Below are 18255 nucleotides of genomic sequence, written 5' to 3' on the forward strand. Positions count from 1 at the left end.
TAAGGTAGCCTTATATAATCGGACTACTTTTTCATTACTTTTGACCAAACTCATTTATCACATTGATTTGAACAGGATAATCTTGTTTAATATTTATATAAAAATACAATGAGAAAAAAAAAATTCCATTCTTTGTTATCAACAAGATGAAGTGCATTAAAGGATTATTTCACTTCAGATTTCAAATTTCCTGATAATTTACTCGCCCCCATGTCATCCAAGATGTTTATGCCTTTCTTTCTTCAGTCGAAAAGAAATTAAGGTTTTTGAGGAAAACATTCCAGGATTTTTCTCCATATAGTGGACTTCAACGGCTACTAATGGTTTGAAGGTCCAAACTGCAGTTTCAATGCAGCTTCAAAGGGCTTTACAGGATCCCAGCTGAGGAATAAGGGTCTTATCTAGCGAAACGATCGTCATTTTCTAAAAATAAATAAATAAATAAATAAAAATTACACTTTTTAGTTTTTAACCACAAATGCTCATCTTGCACTAGCTCTGCGAGGCGCCACGCATTGTCACGCGTGATGTAGGCGGAAGTACTGAGCAAGTGTTTACAAAACTACCGTGCAGACTAAGTCAAACAGCCTTTACAAAACAACAACAACAACAAAGTAAAACAACGATGTCAGCCGATTTTGAAGTTGGAGGAGAAAATGAGATGGACGGTGCGTTCCAAACGGGATATATCGCTCTCCAAAGGGCACTTTGGAGTGAAAATAATCATTGCCGCCATATTGAAGTGTCGTTCCAAACCGAAGTGCTCAAAACTGGCCACTTCAAAGGGCCCTTCGGAATGAAGGATTTCGAAGGGTACAACGGATGGACACTTCAGGCCCCCATGATCCTTTGCACAGGGAAGTTGTTTGTCGTCACAGAATGGGTACAGGAGCCTCGGAGTTCGATTTTACCTATAAATGTATGTATAGTATTTTTCTATACTACCGTAATATTTATACGAGTTAGATTTGGTACAATATTATGGTCAAAACGACATTGTACAAAAATATGTGAATAAATAAATAAATAAATAAATAAACTAACGTTAAACAAAAGGCGCAGCTTTTACGATCTACTCCTTGATTGTCTCATTAAGATGACGCAGAAGCGCATTCCAAAAAAAGAGTTTTTTTTTTTACCCCTACACCCTTCATCCCTTCGAAGCTCTCGCACCGGAAGGTAAACTCCTTTGAAGGGATTAGGGCATAGGGATGAGCCCTTCCGAATGGAACGCAGGGGGAGTTTTTCGCCCTACCGCGTTACTTCCGCCTACGTCACGCGTGACCTTTCCAACGTGATTACGTAATGCGTGCCGCATCGCAGAGCTAGTAGTCTGTAGTCTGATTACATGTATTTTAAAAATTTAATATAATCTAATTACAGTGTTTAATTTTTGGAATCTGATTATGTAATCCAGATTACATGTAATCAGTTACTACCCAGCATAAAGAAGAACATGCTGGATTTGGGAGTGATGTAACATGAGGTGCATTGTAAATCAATTAAATTTTGTGGTAAGAAAGTAAAAACAATCTGGTTTACAATGTGATCATTTTTTTCTGAATGAAAAATGAAAGAGCTGGTATCAAAATGCTGTCAATTTGTCAACTACTGCAATTTATCGGAAATAAATATGCGAATGTTAGCCTATATCGAATTTGCAAAAATAGCAAAATACACAGAGCTGAAATAAAAACAACACAGTCCTTTATTTGTTCTTTCCATCAGGTTATAAACCTCAAGGAATGAACAGCAGAAATGTGTGCATTATGTCTGTGTCTGCTAATAGTGATACATTACTGATCTATTTTTAACTCCACCCTACACCACTCTCTCTGACACACCTGCCAGATCTCTAAAGGAGGGAAAACATTCTGGAGCAGATCGGCTGTACCACTCCAGCCGTTCGATGGCTGCAGGGCAGCGCGCCCATCTCAGATCTTATCATCCCTATAGATTTATTGCGACCGAAATTTTTTTTTTTTTTTTTTCGCGTGTTTTGATCATAAACACGCAATTGAAGGGGGACTCCATTTTTAAGACGTTTATAAATCTGTCCGGGTGCATTCGGAAAGGACTTTAAATGCAACACACCCTTGGGCGCGCGGCGGAGAGCGCCTGTTACGCACGAGGCGAGCGCGAGCCTGTGGCATTTCTGAACAAATCAGTTAAATTGTTGAACTTAAAAAAATACGACAGTGGCTTTTGGAACGAGCATTTCACCTGATGGATCTTCAGGAAACTCTGCTGCGGTGGCAATGGGGCTGTCACATGCCAGCGGGACCGAGAAGAGATAACTGGGGCAACTGAAAATTTCGTTGTTTTCCTTCAGAATTAGTGTGTTCAGCATACTACATGAGACCGACGATAACCATAACTCCAACCGAGAAAATTTCACAACACTGGCATTATAAGCACCCCGAGACTTTGCGAATTGCAAAACAGAGTCTTTGAGGAGGTGAGTAGATTTCATAGGATATCAGTGTCTTTGAAATGGCTATGCAGGTCTATGGAGTCCTTGGAAGACGAAGAAAAATCGGGTTATATGGCACCTGTTGTGAAAAGAATTGGTCGTAGATAGATATTTACGGTCCGCTCTTTATCGAGTGGATTTTTTAAAGGAATTTTACATTTAGAAAGTTTGGCTAGTAGTTTTTTGGCCTATATTATAAAACTTTATCACACGGCTTTATGGAATACTTGATTCTGATTTGCCAATCACTTGATAGCGATCAAATATTTGCAAATATTAATGAGACGCTGAATAACAGACCGCTCGACCGTTAAACCGTTTCATAGCTTTGTGTCACTACAGGTTAGCAAGTAAACAACACAACAATATATTTGTTTGTAGACATAAGCCTATAAGCGGGATAATGTTTAAAATGTCGGTTACCCGCTTAACAAAGTCGTTCAGGAGTGTAACCGACTAACTACACAAGGCTTGCACATTAAACTTAAATTTAGCCTATACCCTTTAAATTTTAAATATAAAATGTTTATATAAAATGCCACCCAGCAATGCTCAGTCTGTTTAAATGGTAGTGGTTCCCCGAGACGTTCATTCACGGTAAGAGCAAGGTGATATTTGAAGGACTAGTGATGTATGGCCCGTGTGAGTTATGGCTTGTCACTCCAGTCTCCAGAGGCGAGGGGACGGGAGGCTGCAAGCCCGTACTTCTAGCTGTTCGCCTGGGCTGTCCGTGGGAACGCAAACGGCAGTAGTTTTGCGGGAACGTCAGCGTAAAATGCCTTGATACTATAATAAACGATAATGGGTCCGGAAAAGTATGGTTTAGAACTGCCTTTGCGCACGGTGGATGTGTCCGGCCCGTCTCCAACTAACAGAGCAGAAGAAACGGAGCTGTGCGGAGAGAGTCACTCAGAGGATTCGCTTGTGATGCCCGCTGACTGCGATCTGTGGAGGTAACTGCGAGGCGTTTTGCTTTCACTGTCTTGTAAAGTCTTGTAAAATTCGCTTTAATGCATTAACCAGATATGATATATTCTTAATAAGGTGGTTTGTTCTTCTTTATCAGAGGCTTTTGGGCTGGTATTGAGGCGAGTGAAGTTTTCAGTGCAGATGGTGAACTGACTCTCTGGTGTATTTGAATCATAATTGGGTGTCAGTTTAGTTTTCAGACACCAAACAAGCAATAAGAAATTGGACCTGTAGCTTTTTGAGCTGTAATATTTGACATCTGTTGAATTGAGATGCTGATTAAGTTGATATTGCAGTAATTTTGCATTTTTTCTTTGTCCAAGCTTGACACTGAATCGACTCTCTTTATTATTAAAAAAAACTGCACATTTTCACTTTTTTTACAGTGCATGATATGCCACAATCAGGATCTTATAATGCAGTTGTCATTCTGAAGATATTTTACACGCTTCTTGGTGCATTATTTTGCGTTAGTTATTTTCTTTATCTCTTGAAGCTGGTGTTTTTATCCTTAACTTCACATGTTTTATATTGAGAAAAGGTATTTGAACATGACAGAAGGGTTAAACTGTATTTTTGATGTGGCTGTTGTGGGCACTCAGTGTTAAGTGCATGCAAAGGGTCCCTGCGGAGCAGCTCTGACATTTCTCTGATGTAACTTCACAATGTCAGATCTTTCCCTCCCTCTCTATCTATTTGCCCATCTTTTTAAAGACCATTCATATAAGGTTGCCATTTTAAGCCTGGCATTATTTGTGGACTAAACATTCTGTTTTCACATTTCAGTCAAAAAATCAGCTTCATCTGCATTCTCATCACCTTGTGAAGGTCGTAAAATTGTGTCTTAGATGCCATTCGGTCATATTTTCACTCCCTGAAGTGTTTGGAACACTGAATCTCTTTTATTGCTTTGAGGACGAGTACAACAGTTGACCTTGTGAAGGTGCGTTCTTATTGTTGGCTCATTATCATCACTGTCCCATGTGTTTCTGTTGAAGGTCGTTTAATGAACTGCCTAACATGTCTCCTAGGTAGGTGCGGTGTCTGTTACTGAAATGTCAATGAACCCTCTTTAAGAGGTCCTGGAACAGAGCCAGGAGCAGATGTGCAAAACCAAAAAGCCAAGATAGCACCTGCTACTCACGACATGTGAAAGTCTCACACCTTTTCTGGTACTGGTCGATGTTGGTCCCATTAGATCCCATGAGTCAGACCAGCTAAAAGGTGTCTGGGAAGAATCCATTAATATAGCATCATATGTTATTTATCATGCCAACAATGGCTGTCACTTCCTTTCATTCTCTTCTCTTTCTCTATCTCATTTTTTTTTAAACTATTAAATGAACAGTCCTTGCCACACTAAAGGCTTAATGTGATGGCAGTTTCGCTCAATATCAATTTGCATCAGCATTCACACACTGCCTGTGAATTATATGGGTCAGATTTAAAGAACTTTAGAATAGAATGTTTGTTAAGGTTACTCTTGCAACCTCAGAATAATGTACTTCAAAATCTGTTACCGAAGAAACAACGTTCAGTACAATTTGGCCTTGGATATTTGTTATTTGCATGTTTTTTAGCAAGTAAATGCCAAGAAATTGAGGGTCATTTGAACTGACAGCATTTTCCAAATTACTTCATGTTGTCTTTTAAAATGCATTACCTTAAAATATACCATTTACTTCTATTTTGCATTTATATTGAGCTTCATGTACACTACTGTTCAAAAGTTTAGGGTCTTTTAATTTATTTTAATTTTTAATTTATTTGAAGTTTTTGAATGAAGTCTCTTATGCTCACCAAGACATTTATTTGATGAAAAATACAGTAAATTTGTAAAATAAAATACATGTAAAAATACAGTAATATTGTGAAATATTTTAGAATGTATAACATCTGTTTTAATATATTTTAAAATATAATTTTCTAAGGAGCTGAATTTTCAGCAGCCATCACTCCAGTCTTCAGTGTCACATGATCCTTCAGAAATCAATTTAAGTTCACCCAAAAATGAAATTTCTGTCATAAATTACTTACCCTCATGTTGTTCCAAACCCATAAGACCTTCGTTCATCTTCAGAACACAAATTAAGATATTTTTGATGAAATCCAAGAGGTTTTTTTTTTTTTTTATCTCCCATAGAAAGCAACGAAATTACCACATTCAAGGTCCAGAAAAGTAGTAAAGAAATTGTTACAATAGTCCATGTGACTACAGTGGTTCAACCTTAAAGGGTTAGTTCACCCAAAAATGAAAATAATGTCATTTATTACTCACCCTTATGCCGTTCCACACCTGTAAGACCTTCATTCATCTTCGGAACACAAATTAAGATATTTTTGTTGAAATCCGATGGCTCAGTGAGGCCTGCATAGCCAGCAATGACATTTCCTCTCTCAAGATCCATTAATGTACTAAAAACATATTTAAATCAGTTCATTTGAGTACAGTGGTTCAATATTAATATTATAAAGCGACAAGAATATTTTTGGTGCGCCGAAAAAAACAAAATAACAACTTATATAGTGATGGCCGATTTCAAAACACTGCTTCAGGAAGCTTCGGAGCGTTATGAATCAGCGTGTTGAATCATGATTCAGATCACATGTCAAACCGCCAAACTGCTGAAATCATGTGACTTGCTCCGAACCCCTCCGAACCGCTGATTCGACATGCACAATCATTTTCAACATTGATAATAAAAAGTGTGACTTGAGCAGCAAATCAGCATTTCTGTCATTAATTACTCACCCTCATGCCATTCTACATCTCTAAGACCTTCGTTCATCTTCAGAACACAAATTAAGATATTTTTGATGAAATCCGTGAGGTTTCTGATCCCCAAGACAAAGCAACATAATTACCACATTCAAAGTCCAGAAAAGTAGTAAAGACATTGTTAAAATAGTCCACGTGACTACAGTGGTTCAACCTTAATGTTATGAAGTGATGAGAATACATTTTGTGTGCAAAAACAAAACAAAAATAACGACTTTATTCAACAATTTCTTCTCTTCTCCCTCATTCTCCTATGTTGTTTACGTTGTAAACACATTTCAGCACTTCCGGGTTCTACGTCAGAACGCCGACTCATTATTAACCAGCTCCTGCATCAGCAGCACACATATGCATTGTGAACAGTGAACAGCGTCAGCCAATAATGAGCCGGCGTTCTGACGTAGAACCCGGAAGTGCTGCACTTTGTTTACAATGTGAACAAAGCGACGAGAATATTTTTGGTGCGCCAAAAAAACAAAAAATAACGACTTATATAGTGATGGCCGATTTCAAAACACTGCTTCAGGAAGCTTCGGAGCGTTATGAATCAGCGTGTCAAATCATGATTCGGATCACATGTCAAACCGCCAAACTGCTGAAATCATGTGACTTGCTCTGAACCGCTGATTCGCTGTTAAATATTTTTGTGGAAACCACGATGCAGAGTCTGTTTCCAGGATTCTTTGAAGAATAGAAAGTTCAAAAGAACAGCATTTTTAAATAATAGTTTTTTGTAACAATGTAAATGTTGTTACTGTCAATTGATTAATTTAACGCATCCTCACTGAATAAAAGTATTAATTACTGATTCCAAAATTTTGAATGGTAGTGTATGTTGTGTATCCACTACACAGGTCAAGTTTTAAAAGTGAGCCAAATGACTCATCAATGGCTCTTTAAAATATTCATGTCTAGCTGCCCTTAGCTGAGCCTAATATCAATCAAACTGCTCCCAAAGCTGCCTTTAGCTAAAGCTCTGTTAATATCTATGGTAATTACAGTAGCACGGAACCCAATTGTACAGCTAGGGTTCGCCCTTGGTGAGCATCACCACAAATTAGCTGCTTCAACCCCTCTGTCACCTCCTCGTAATTTACCTTTTAATTTACATGAAATTCTCTTGATAGTGGCTCTTTTTTTTTTGTCTCAGAGGTTTCCCCAGCTTTGTGCTTTCTGGTGTTTTAGATGTTTCTATAGCTTTATAAAAACTGTCTCCAGTCAGTGCTTCATTTTAACAGCATCGCAGGGCCTGAAATGATTAAAACAGATCAGACAATCAAGACACATTCAAGCCTTTGCTTTATGCACTGACAATGAATCAAACCACTAAGAAAACAAAAACCTAAATCCTGTGGAAAATTTTTCATAATTTGTCAGGCTGCTAGAAACAGATCCACAGTTTCAGTCCATAAACAATTGTCCCACTAAATTATTTGGCAACTTATCTACCTTGGTACTGTCATTGTTTTACTAAATAAAAGCCCTGTTGTGCTCACAGGGAAAAAAATCAATGGCTTGAACGAATGAACCCTCAGACACACATTTACAGGTGGGGTCCAAAGATATAAGACCACTAGAAAAAAGAGGCTTCAATTTAATACAAATATATTAATTAAAATTATCAACATAATAGTTGAAGTAAAAAAAAAAATGATATAAGTAAGCAATAAAGTACTGTAAAGGCTGTGCTGTATCGTGAATAAGTCACGGCTGAAGGGCGTTGTTAGGCATGATGCGAAGCGGAGCAACCCCTTCATCCGTGACTTATTCAAGATATAGCACTAGCCTCGAGTACCTTATTGCTTTTATAAAACGATTACCACACAATACAAATATTAAAGCCAAAAATATGTAACAATGCAACTTTCATGAAGTAAACTTTCACCAAAAGCCTTCCTTCCGCCGGAAAAAATAGTCCCTGAACAGCAACAGAAGTTACATTATTACGGCATTAGATTGCAGCAAAGACTGTCTTTATGAGTGTGTCAGTCAGTAGCCAAGACTTTTACATTGAAAAGACAACTGACAAATGCTTTGACTAGCACTGTCAGTCATGGGAAAACCCCTGAACTGTTAAAAGGACAAGATATTTAAACAGATTTTTTTATTATGAACATAGGACTGACCTGAAGGAAAATGCTAAATCTGAATGCAGGTAATAAACTCGCTTACTCGATCTCTTTCTCACAATACTCTTCTACATAATACAGTAAGCTTCAATGAACAATATCAATTAAGAACAAACAGTTTACGTTGCTAAGAGTGGTTGCTAAGGGTGTTGTGTAGTGATACACAGAACTGTTGGATGAAGCGGTCATAGCCGTGTTTTACCGTGAATAAAACACAGCTATTGGCCAATCAGAATCAAGGACAGGAACTAACCATATTATAAATATAATATAATATTGATATAAATATTAAAAAAATATATAACTCTAAAAAATCTGTGAGATTTACATAAAAAGGCAGATGTGGTTGCCTGAACCTTACCATTATAAAAATGGTAGCAACATTTTTACATTTTTACTGTTTGTACATAAATTTACATTTACATATTTCATTAACTGAAATATAAGTATACAATATACCAAATCACTAAAACCTGTTTTATACCTTTATAATATACTGACAACCACCTTAAAACACAGTTGGTAAAGAGAAACTCAATGAATTAATGTTCATCACAAGCTTTTCCAAGCTGAGGTAAATGCTAATATAACGTGTGTATACACTGTGTGTGTACATGTGGGCATTTATGTATTTGAATGTTATCCTTAAAAATGAATTTGGTTGAACACACTTATAGTTGTAAATTTATGCCCCCTTACATCACTGTGTATTATACACTGAGGAACCTGTTCGCCTGTGCTCCATCCTTCTTTCTAGGTCTAGTCACTTTCTTTCAGCAACAGACATGAGATCATTACTCACATTCGGTGAGGCTGCAGGCACAGTGGTTGCATGTTCATTGATTCATCTCAGTTGTTTGTTGTTCCTTTGAAGGGTGAAGATGCCTTTTCACCATGTGAGAGCAGGGCTGCTCTACACAGACAACTTCCTGAGCACCTCTCTCTCTGAAACCAGTGAAGAACAGCTTGCCAACATCTCCACAGAGGAGCTTGGTGGTGAGTGTGTTTTTGTGTGTGTTTTGTTTGCATGGCTGTTTTTTGTCTCAATTCTGAACTCTTTCCCATTTCATTCCAAACACACAAGGACAGTTTTGCAAATAGATTCTGAGTAAAACACCAAAATCTAGGCTGTTTTGTAAAAATCTATTTCTCTGCTGATCTCAAATCTCATTTTCCATTCTGCATATTTAAAGCATGAATTTTGGTTATAACACATGGAAGAAGCAAATGCCATTTTGGCATCAGTGATGTCATTTCTTGGCACAAAGCATCTGGCACATTTTTGAATCTGAATGTGAACATAAATGAGATTACAGTTACAGCAGAGAGGAAGAGGGGAAACCTGTAGTATGGCTTTAGAAAACTTGGGATATATTGTTTTTGTCCTTTTTTGGAGTTTGACTGCCTGTGGTCATTATTAACTGCTGTTTTACAGGGAACAAATCTAAGCAAATGAACCTCAGGGTTTACTCTCTTGTGCCTTCAGTGATAAATATTACAAACCCATTACAGTTTCTGCCTCACTACGGTCCAATGCAGCTGTAAGTCTCATTTTCTCATCTAGAATGTCTTGCCGGTCATGTGTTTAGGCACTGCCTTAGGGCAAACAAGAAGAAAATCGATGGTCTGACTGGTGGGTTTGAGGGTGTTGACAATACAGTGGTTGATTTGAAGAGATGTTTGAGCTATAAAACTCTCAGATGGAATTAAAGATTTCAGCACCTCCTTTAAAAAATGATTGTTTTGACAGACCAGGAACCAAGGGATGCCCACAATGTAAAAAATTAATGAGATGAAGGGTAATAAATTTAAGTGGCCGTTCAGATGAGGTTCTGCATTTGCAGAAAGAAAAACTCTTAAGGGAGACAAATAATAATGACCCACTGACTGGATCAACTTATCAGTTAACTCATATTGAATGAAATCTAGAACCTTTGTCTAAATCTGGTACTAAGTCGCATGTAATGCATGACGAGATGCATTAAAATGTCATGAATTCATAGACAAATAGCCTTTTACAAAAGAGTGGAGAGGATTGGGTGTTGCTAATGGCGGAGGAAGATAAACCACATGTTCTACTGAGACTGACATTACTTTCCTTAATGTTTGGGGTCCCAGAGACCCCCAATGGTTTATGTTTAAAAATATCAATTGTAAAATGATAGATTTTTAAAACTAACCTCTTAATATTCCTCAATTCCCATTTTTTTATTTTGTACTAGAAAAAGTCTTCATTGTGTCAGGGTTATGTTTTGTTTTGTTTATCATGGCGGTTTGAATATCTCCTTCATGGTGTACAACATTATAGCCATGCCTGTCACATCGTTGTTTAGTAATTTTTTGGTAACACTTTACAATAAGGTTCATTAATTAACATTAGTTAACTACATTAGTTAACATGAACTAATAATGAACTGCACTTATACAGCATTTATTAATCTTTGTTAATGTTAATTTCAACGTTTACTAATACATTATTAAAATCTTGTTAAAGGTGCAATATGTAAGAATTTTGCAGTAAAATATCTAAAAACCACTAGACCAGTGTTATATATTTTGTTCAGTTGAGTACTTACAATATCCCAAATGTTTGCAACCATTTGTAAATTGTGAGAAAATTGTAATTTTAACCAAGGCTCCGGGACGTGTGAGGAGTCGCCTGTCAATTGCGTCATACCCGCGTTACCCTCGGTTTTCAGTTTTATTTTGTAGAAACCATGGAAACACCAAAGAAGCTTTAATATTTACATGTTTTAATAGGCAAGGGAATAACTGTTTTGATATATTTATAGACAGAAAACTAATTGTTGTTATATAGCTCAATACGTTTAGTCTTATTGTTTAAATCTAATTTCTCTTTTTTGCGAGTACCATGCTTTACCATGCATGCCTCTGAGAAAAACACTATTTTGTCAAGTAGCTAACATAGCATAGTCAGATACAGCTTTATTTTTAGTAACAGTAATACAGAATTTTCTCCATCATACAATATGTTTTAAAATTAATTGCATGCCATTTATCAACACAAGCCATCCAGCATTTAATATTATATTCTAAAATCGATCTAGCTTACTGCAGTGTGCAACAAGTGTCTCACAGCAGCCACCGAGCGAACGCTCAGAGTAACGTTATAACATTTTCAACACACTCAAATGTATCTAATAGGGCTGGGCGATACAGCTAAAAAAATTATCACAATATAATGTTTCATATTGATCGGTATCGATAATTATTGAAAACATTTTAGTAGAAAAAAATGTTTGAGTTTAACCAATGCATTTTTAATTAAGGCAAACAACAAATAATTTTTAAAACAAAGCAAAATAAAATGTAAACAAATCTTTCTTATATTTTATATGAAGATTAAATAAATAAGTGTTAAAGAAACTTAGAGCTGCACAATTCTGGATAAATTGAGAAACTTTTTTGTTTGTTTCAAACCGAGATCACAATTCTGAATGACAACTAAACGAAATAACATGAAATTTAGAGGTTCTGACAAAATATTAAGTGCTGCAGTCTATTTTAAAATTTTAAATATATTTGAATTATTATTTTTTTTAAAAATCTTCAATGACATTTTCATGTGTGTGTGTTCTGATCTCACGTGCTGATTGCGCACCTGAACTCCACAGCAACTTGTTTGCATGTCACTCGTAGCGCGTCTGTTTGTGATCCAGGGACGGAGCGCGCTTGAGAGTTGTTCATGCAACCGAACTTCATGTCTGTTTACATTTTAACGCATTTAAGTGAAACTATATCGAGAGTTATATCGAACATTTTTTCTATTGTTATCGATTAAGATATACCGTTGATAAATATCGATACCGTTTTATCGCCCAGGCCTAGTATCTAATATGATAAACAGAGCTGTGTTACCTCATACTCATGACCGGAAAAGCGGAAGCGGCGGCGGTGACTGTGGCATAATAACAGTTCTGCTGCTCGCGGTGTGTGTTGCACAATCGCTCCAGCGACCTCGTTCAGCTCCCACAACACTTGGTCCTGCTCTGCTTCATACTACAGTAACGTTAATAATCACATCCATGAACATGATTTCTTCCCGAGTCCAATCCCAATTCTTTTCCACCGGCCGTTGAGGTGAAGACCACATGTCCCAAGATTCCGCGCTCAAACTTGGCGTCATCAAGCTACGCCTTTGTTTTGAATAGGCCTGTAGCGACCTCTAGCGGACAGAAAATATTACATATTGCACCTTAACATTAGTTAATGCACTGTGAACTAACAAACAATGAACAAACAATGAACAACTGTATTTTCATTAACTAACGTTAACGACGATTAGTAAATACTGTAACAAACGTATTGCTCATGGTTAGTTCATGTTAGTTAATACGTTAACTAATGTTTAACTAATGAACCTTATTGTGAAGTGTTACCAAAAAAACTATGTATGCAATGCGACTGTATTTAATTTTTTTATCTATGTTATATTTAACATTTTTAACTGTTATATTTAACTAATTTTAACTATTTCACTCTTTATAGTCTATTTATAAACACACATTCTATCTACCACTATCCACGCATTACAATCACAACCAAAAGCAAAATCAACATTCAATCACCATCACTCTCTCAGCCCCTTAGCGAGCACTTTAGACTGCATAATGACCTGGCCATGAGAGAAAAGAAATAAAATGAGCAAACAGGGATTAGATAAGTGATTTAATACAAGATGAATTTGAATAGGCTACATCAAGAGGAAATGTTTTACACTTAGGCCGTGTGTCCACCAAAGTGTTTTTTATCTGTGAGTGCTTGAGAGCGCTTCAGCAGCGCAGCTTTTTTTTCAGTTGAGACACTTTGTTGCTATGATACGGAATTTCCGTGGCACTGTTACTTGTAACTGATTTCGCTGATAATTTGTTTCAGACTAAAAATGTCGACACAATGTAGAGTACTTGCTATGTATGTTCGGAGACCAGCAATATTAATTTCTCATCCATTTTGTCCCGTTCTCTGCTTGTTGATGTCGTTGTACAGCAAGAATGTTGTGACAGTTGGTCGGTGTTGTATTTGTCCCGCCCCTTCTCCACTCTGATTGGACGGCTGGCTAAAAAGTGACAGTGATGAGTGCAGCGTTTTACTCAAAGTTGAACATTCTTCAACTCGAGGCGCTCAGCGCTTGAGCGTGAAAAAGACGCCCAACGCCTCATTACGCTCCTGGCGTTTAAAAAACGCTGCGCTCCCATTGAAAACAATTGGAAAACTATGCTAGCCGCTAGAAAAAATGCTTTGGTGGACACACAGACTTACTCCGATTTGGACGTTTTGAACTTTCCGATAATGGAGTGCTGCAAAAGCTCTGCCAAGTTTATCCTTATCCAGCCATCTCATAACATCGTGTTCAACTGACATCTGGGCAAGTGCAGAGATATAAATATAGAAAATGAAGCAATGGAAAAAAATTTAATGAAACTAAAAGGCAAATCATTGTCTTAACAAGTGAGTCATTCAATCACTCAGTCAAACGATTCCTTCAAAACACGCACTCATTCCATTGCTCGGAGATGCACAATGGCTCTACTGTGGATTTGTTGCGAAACAGAGCAAAAACAGACAAGGTTCTAAGTCTAAAATGAAAGTCACCTAACAGTAACTTGATGTTTAAAATCAATAGGCTAATACATTTGCAGTCGTGCTGATATTCGGGAAAACAGCACATTATATCCTGCAAATATTACAAACAAGAACTCATACAGGGCCCCTTCTGTTGCGAGGCCTGTCTCAAGTGAAACAGATGAAACATAGCAAAGGCTACTATTGTGAATTTTAAGGATATTTTATCTAAAGCAGTGAAGAAACATTTAGGGTTTGTGAAATGCAGGAAGTGCTCAGTTCAGCATATTACAAGGTACACAGCACCTCTGCCTCTTTATCCCAGAATAACACAAAGGTGGGTCTTTAAGACAGCAGAAATGATCTGAGATACGCGTGTTATTTTTGTTGTTGCCATTTGCGACTTGGTGTGGGTTCCTTAACCTGAGCTGAACTGAAAAACCAGCACTGATGCCCTTTGAAACGGTGGATAAACATTTAGTCACGGCACACTAAATATGCGCCTTTGAAAACAGAATGAGCTGTATTTAGTATGTCTGCTGTTTGTGTGATAGGACTCTGTGTTACTGCTGAGAAAAGCATGCATTATATAATGCATACAGTCTAATGGTCCCTGATGACATGCACACGTTCACTTGATTCACTTGAATCACTTGAATTATGAACGTCAATTGAGTTTTTTGTGCTTACTTACTGTTCTGCATCCTGTTGATAATACATTTCGGTTTTGTCTTGTTTCTTTATTTCTCTCTGCAGAGATTCGTGAGGCGTTCCGAGTTTTAGACAGGGATGGGAATGGATTTATCTCAAAGCAGGAGCTGGGTATGGCCATGCGCTCTCTGGGGTACATGCCCAGTGAAGTGGAGCTGGCTATTATCATGCAGAGACTGGATATGGACGGTGAGTCACTCTCTTTCTACATCTCTCTTATTCTCTGGTTCATTCTTAGCTTGCACCATTCACACAAACAAAAGAGCGTCAGCCTTCTGATCATCTGTAAAAACAGCTTTAGAGTCTGTCACAGACCCCTTCCAATCCTTGCACTGAAGAGATATATGACATCCTGAACAGTTCATGCTACAGCGATCATAGAATTTATCCAGCACAGGAGGCTGTAAATAGATTAATTCTGTGAGGTGAATTCTGAGAAACCTTCATCTTACTGTGTGTGTGTTTGTGTGTGTGCATGTGTGTGGCTTCGGGGGTCCCTCAAGGTCAGACCAGCTGACTGAATGGTTATAGAACATGCATTGATTTAGCTCATCAATCAGCACCGGCAGGTTGTTGCTGTTCTTGATCCGCACATTTTTGTGCAAGTAGGGCGTTAAATGAAACTCACACCATGAAGTGGTTTGGGAAGATCTTTTATACCTCATAATATGAATTTTATTAGTTTAAGACCAGTGCCACATCTATAATACCATTATAAGATAAAGTAAAATAAAATGCCTTTTCAATATATATTTTACCTCAAAGACTTCTGCATAGCTTTGCTGTGTCGGCTTTAAGCACAGTTATATGACTAGATGGGCATATCTTTAGCTTTTTGACTCTTAATCGAAAATATGTTCTTCAGTGCTGTACAGAATGCAGATATGAATGCACTTCTTTTTTGTATTTCAGTAATAAATATTTAAGATTCAGCAGTCGAGTGGAGACGAGGTTTTGAAGCAAGTGGAAACACTAGCATGATAACAGCTCTCTCTGATTTATCACTTTAAGTTCCACTTGCTCTCAGCTGGTGTTTAATTCCTTTTGAATATCTCAGACCAGTCATTTTCTTTTTTTCAGGAAGGATTGAGAGAGGAAGTTTGATAGCTGTTATGCTCACATTTGCTCACATGCCATATACTGTAGATATTTTCTGGTTTTAAAGGATTAATTCACTTTCAAATGAAAATTAGCCCAAGCTTTACTTACCCTCAAGCCATCCTGAGTGTATATGACTTTCTTCTTTCTGATTAACAAAATCGGAGATATATTATTATTAATAAATATCCTGATGCATCCGAGCTTTATAATGGCAGTAAGCGTTACCAAACGAGTATGAGCTGAAGAAAGTGCTTCCATCCACATCCATCCATTATAAACATACTCCACATGGCTCCGGGGGGTTAATAAAGTTCTTCTGAAGAGAAGCGATGCATTTGTGTAAAAAAAAAAAAATCCATATTTAACAAGTTATGAAGCAAAATATCTAGCTTCCGCCAGACCGCCTTCCGTATTCAACGTACGAAGAAAGTGTAAAACTCTTGCAGTTCAAAAAGCTTATGCTACGTCCTACGCCTTCCCTATTCAACTTACGGAAAAAGTGTAACTGACGCGGCGCCAGTTTACACTTTCTTCATAACTTGAATACGGAAGGCGGTCTGCCGGAAGCTAGATATTTTACTTCATAACTTGTTAAATGTGGATATATTTTTTTACACATACGCATCGCTTCGCTTCAGAAGGCCTTTATTAACCCCCCCGGAGACGTGTGGAATACGTTTATGATGGATAGATGTGGATGGATGCACTTTCTTCAGCTCATACTTGTTGATCCTGTTCACTGCCATAATAAAGCTCGGATGCGTCAGGATATTTATTAATATTTCTCTGATTGTTCATCTGAAAGAAAGTCATATACACCTAGGGTGGCTTGAGGGTGAGTAAAGCTTGGGCTAATTTTCATTTGAAAGTAAGCTAATCCTTTAAGAGCAAATGTAAGGTCAGAAGCATGCACCTTAGGAGATAATTAAATTCAGTTTAATTTTAAATTATTAATGAAAAAAGTATTCATTAAAAGTAGTAAAGGTATTAGCAGCTGCAAGTTGATCTGAATTTTAATTTGCCTGGCCCATAATATTTGCTTTATTGAATAAAACTGAACAAGAAAACAATGGGAGATAAATTGTGAAGAGAAAAATATCATTGTCGGTTTCAAACTGTAATCAAGTAAACTTGAATATATCAGATCTGTAGCCTAGTGCTTAGTTCAGAAGCACTGAATGGTTTCATTTAGCTGAGCCACACCAATAAAAACTGCATAATAAATCAATCTCATAGCAGGGTAGATCCTATTCAATTAAAATTAAATGAAAAGGGCAATTTTGGTTTCCCCATATAATTCTAGTCTGTTCTGTTATACTCTATTCTTTAACTTTGTCCTCACCAACTGCAATGTAAAAAGTTTCCAGCGACAACCAATTTGTCTTGTCCAGACTGAATTGCTGTGCAACGTGACAAAATTTCAACTAGTCAGAAGACATTTGATTATTTGATTTTGCTGCTGGTTAGGAAGAAAACTCAGAATTACATGGAAAAGAGATATTTTGTAACTTGTTTCTTTAGTGTTGCATCTGGTTAGGACACAGTGTTACTGTTTGTGTTACATAAAAACTGCTTCAGTAATCTAGCAATGTATAGATAAACCAATAACTATTTTCATGTCATGAATAATATCAGATAAATGGCAGATATTAAAACTCTGTATTATTATACTATACTATTTTATCTAAATAAATGATAATAAATAATAATGTTAAAAACTAAAGTCAGTCATTTTAAATGCTAAAGTGAATTTAAGCATCACAGCAATATAATGACATTTAAAACAGTGTTATTAAATTGTGTTGTAAAGATTACCTTTAAAGTGAGCTTTAGATGACAGCAAAAGTAATCCAGTTGTAAATATAAAGGAAATGAGACTGCACAATTGAATACCCTGTATCTGAAGATATTTATTCAATATGGACGAATATCATAAACTTAAAAAAATTATCTCATTTTAACTGATAAGCATCATGGTACCAATATGTAAGATCCCGTTGTTTTACTTAAACTTATTGAGGCTCTTTTTAAAATTCTCTCTAATTCTAACATGTATGTTCTCTTCTTGATGCAGGTGATGGACAGGTGGATTTTGATGAATTTATGACAATATTGGGACCTAAACTCGTCTCTTCTGAAACCAGAGAGGGCTTCTTAGGCAGCACTATAGACAGCATATTCTGGCAGGTATGGAAAACATTTCTTTCTATATTTCAGTGTTCTCTTCTCTTCTTCATTGTTTGGGCATGCATTTGTATTCTGAGCATACGGATAAGATTATGGGTAACGCTCTGCCCTCTCCACATGCTTCCTCCGTCCCGTGACGACTGGTGAATGTGATTCTTCCCAGATTGTGGGCTTCAAAGTGAGCAGGCAGATCTGTCCATTTCAAAGTGAACATTCATTAATATAGTGGGGAAATTATAGATTTCTGTGAGCGTCGAGGAAGGCATATTAATTGAAAGATTTGCCACTTAAAAGGGAAGTATCTGAATTAGTCATCACAGGCA

At 37.0% G+C, this 18255-nt stretch overlaps 1 protein-coding gene across 2 annotated transcripts in view; it reads left to right on the plus strand.

Annotated features, from left to right (window-relative positions):
* The first annotated feature begins 1837 nt into the window (after positions 1 to 1837).
* Positions 1838 to 18255, plus strand: part of caln2 (calneuron 2) — a 41777-nt gene continuing 25359 nt past the window's right edge. Inside the window, exons 1-4 of one of the 2 annotated variants that reach the window (XM_051877983.1) lie at positions 1838 to 2458; positions 9225 to 9346; positions 14690 to 14833; positions 17820 to 17932. In XM_051877983.1, the coding sequence (XP_051733943.1) occupies positions 9232 to 9346; positions 14690 to 14833; positions 17820 to 17932 (372 nt within the window). In that variant the 5' untranslated portion in view covers positions 1838 to 2458; positions 9225 to 9231. Of the gene's footprint in view, positions 2459 to 2631; positions 3427 to 9224; positions 9347 to 14689; positions 14834 to 17819; positions 17933 to 18255 lie in introns of those variants that run through there. The other variant, XM_051877982.1, reaches the window with a different exon arrangement.

This window comes from Ctenopharyngodon idella, chromosome 21 (genome assembly GCF_019924925.1).
Source record: "Ctenopharyngodon idella isolate HZGC_01 chromosome 21, HZGC01, whole genome shotgun sequence".
NCBI classification, from domain to species: domain Eukaryota; kingdom Metazoa; phylum Chordata; class Actinopteri; order Cypriniformes; family Xenocyprididae; genus Ctenopharyngodon; species Ctenopharyngodon idella.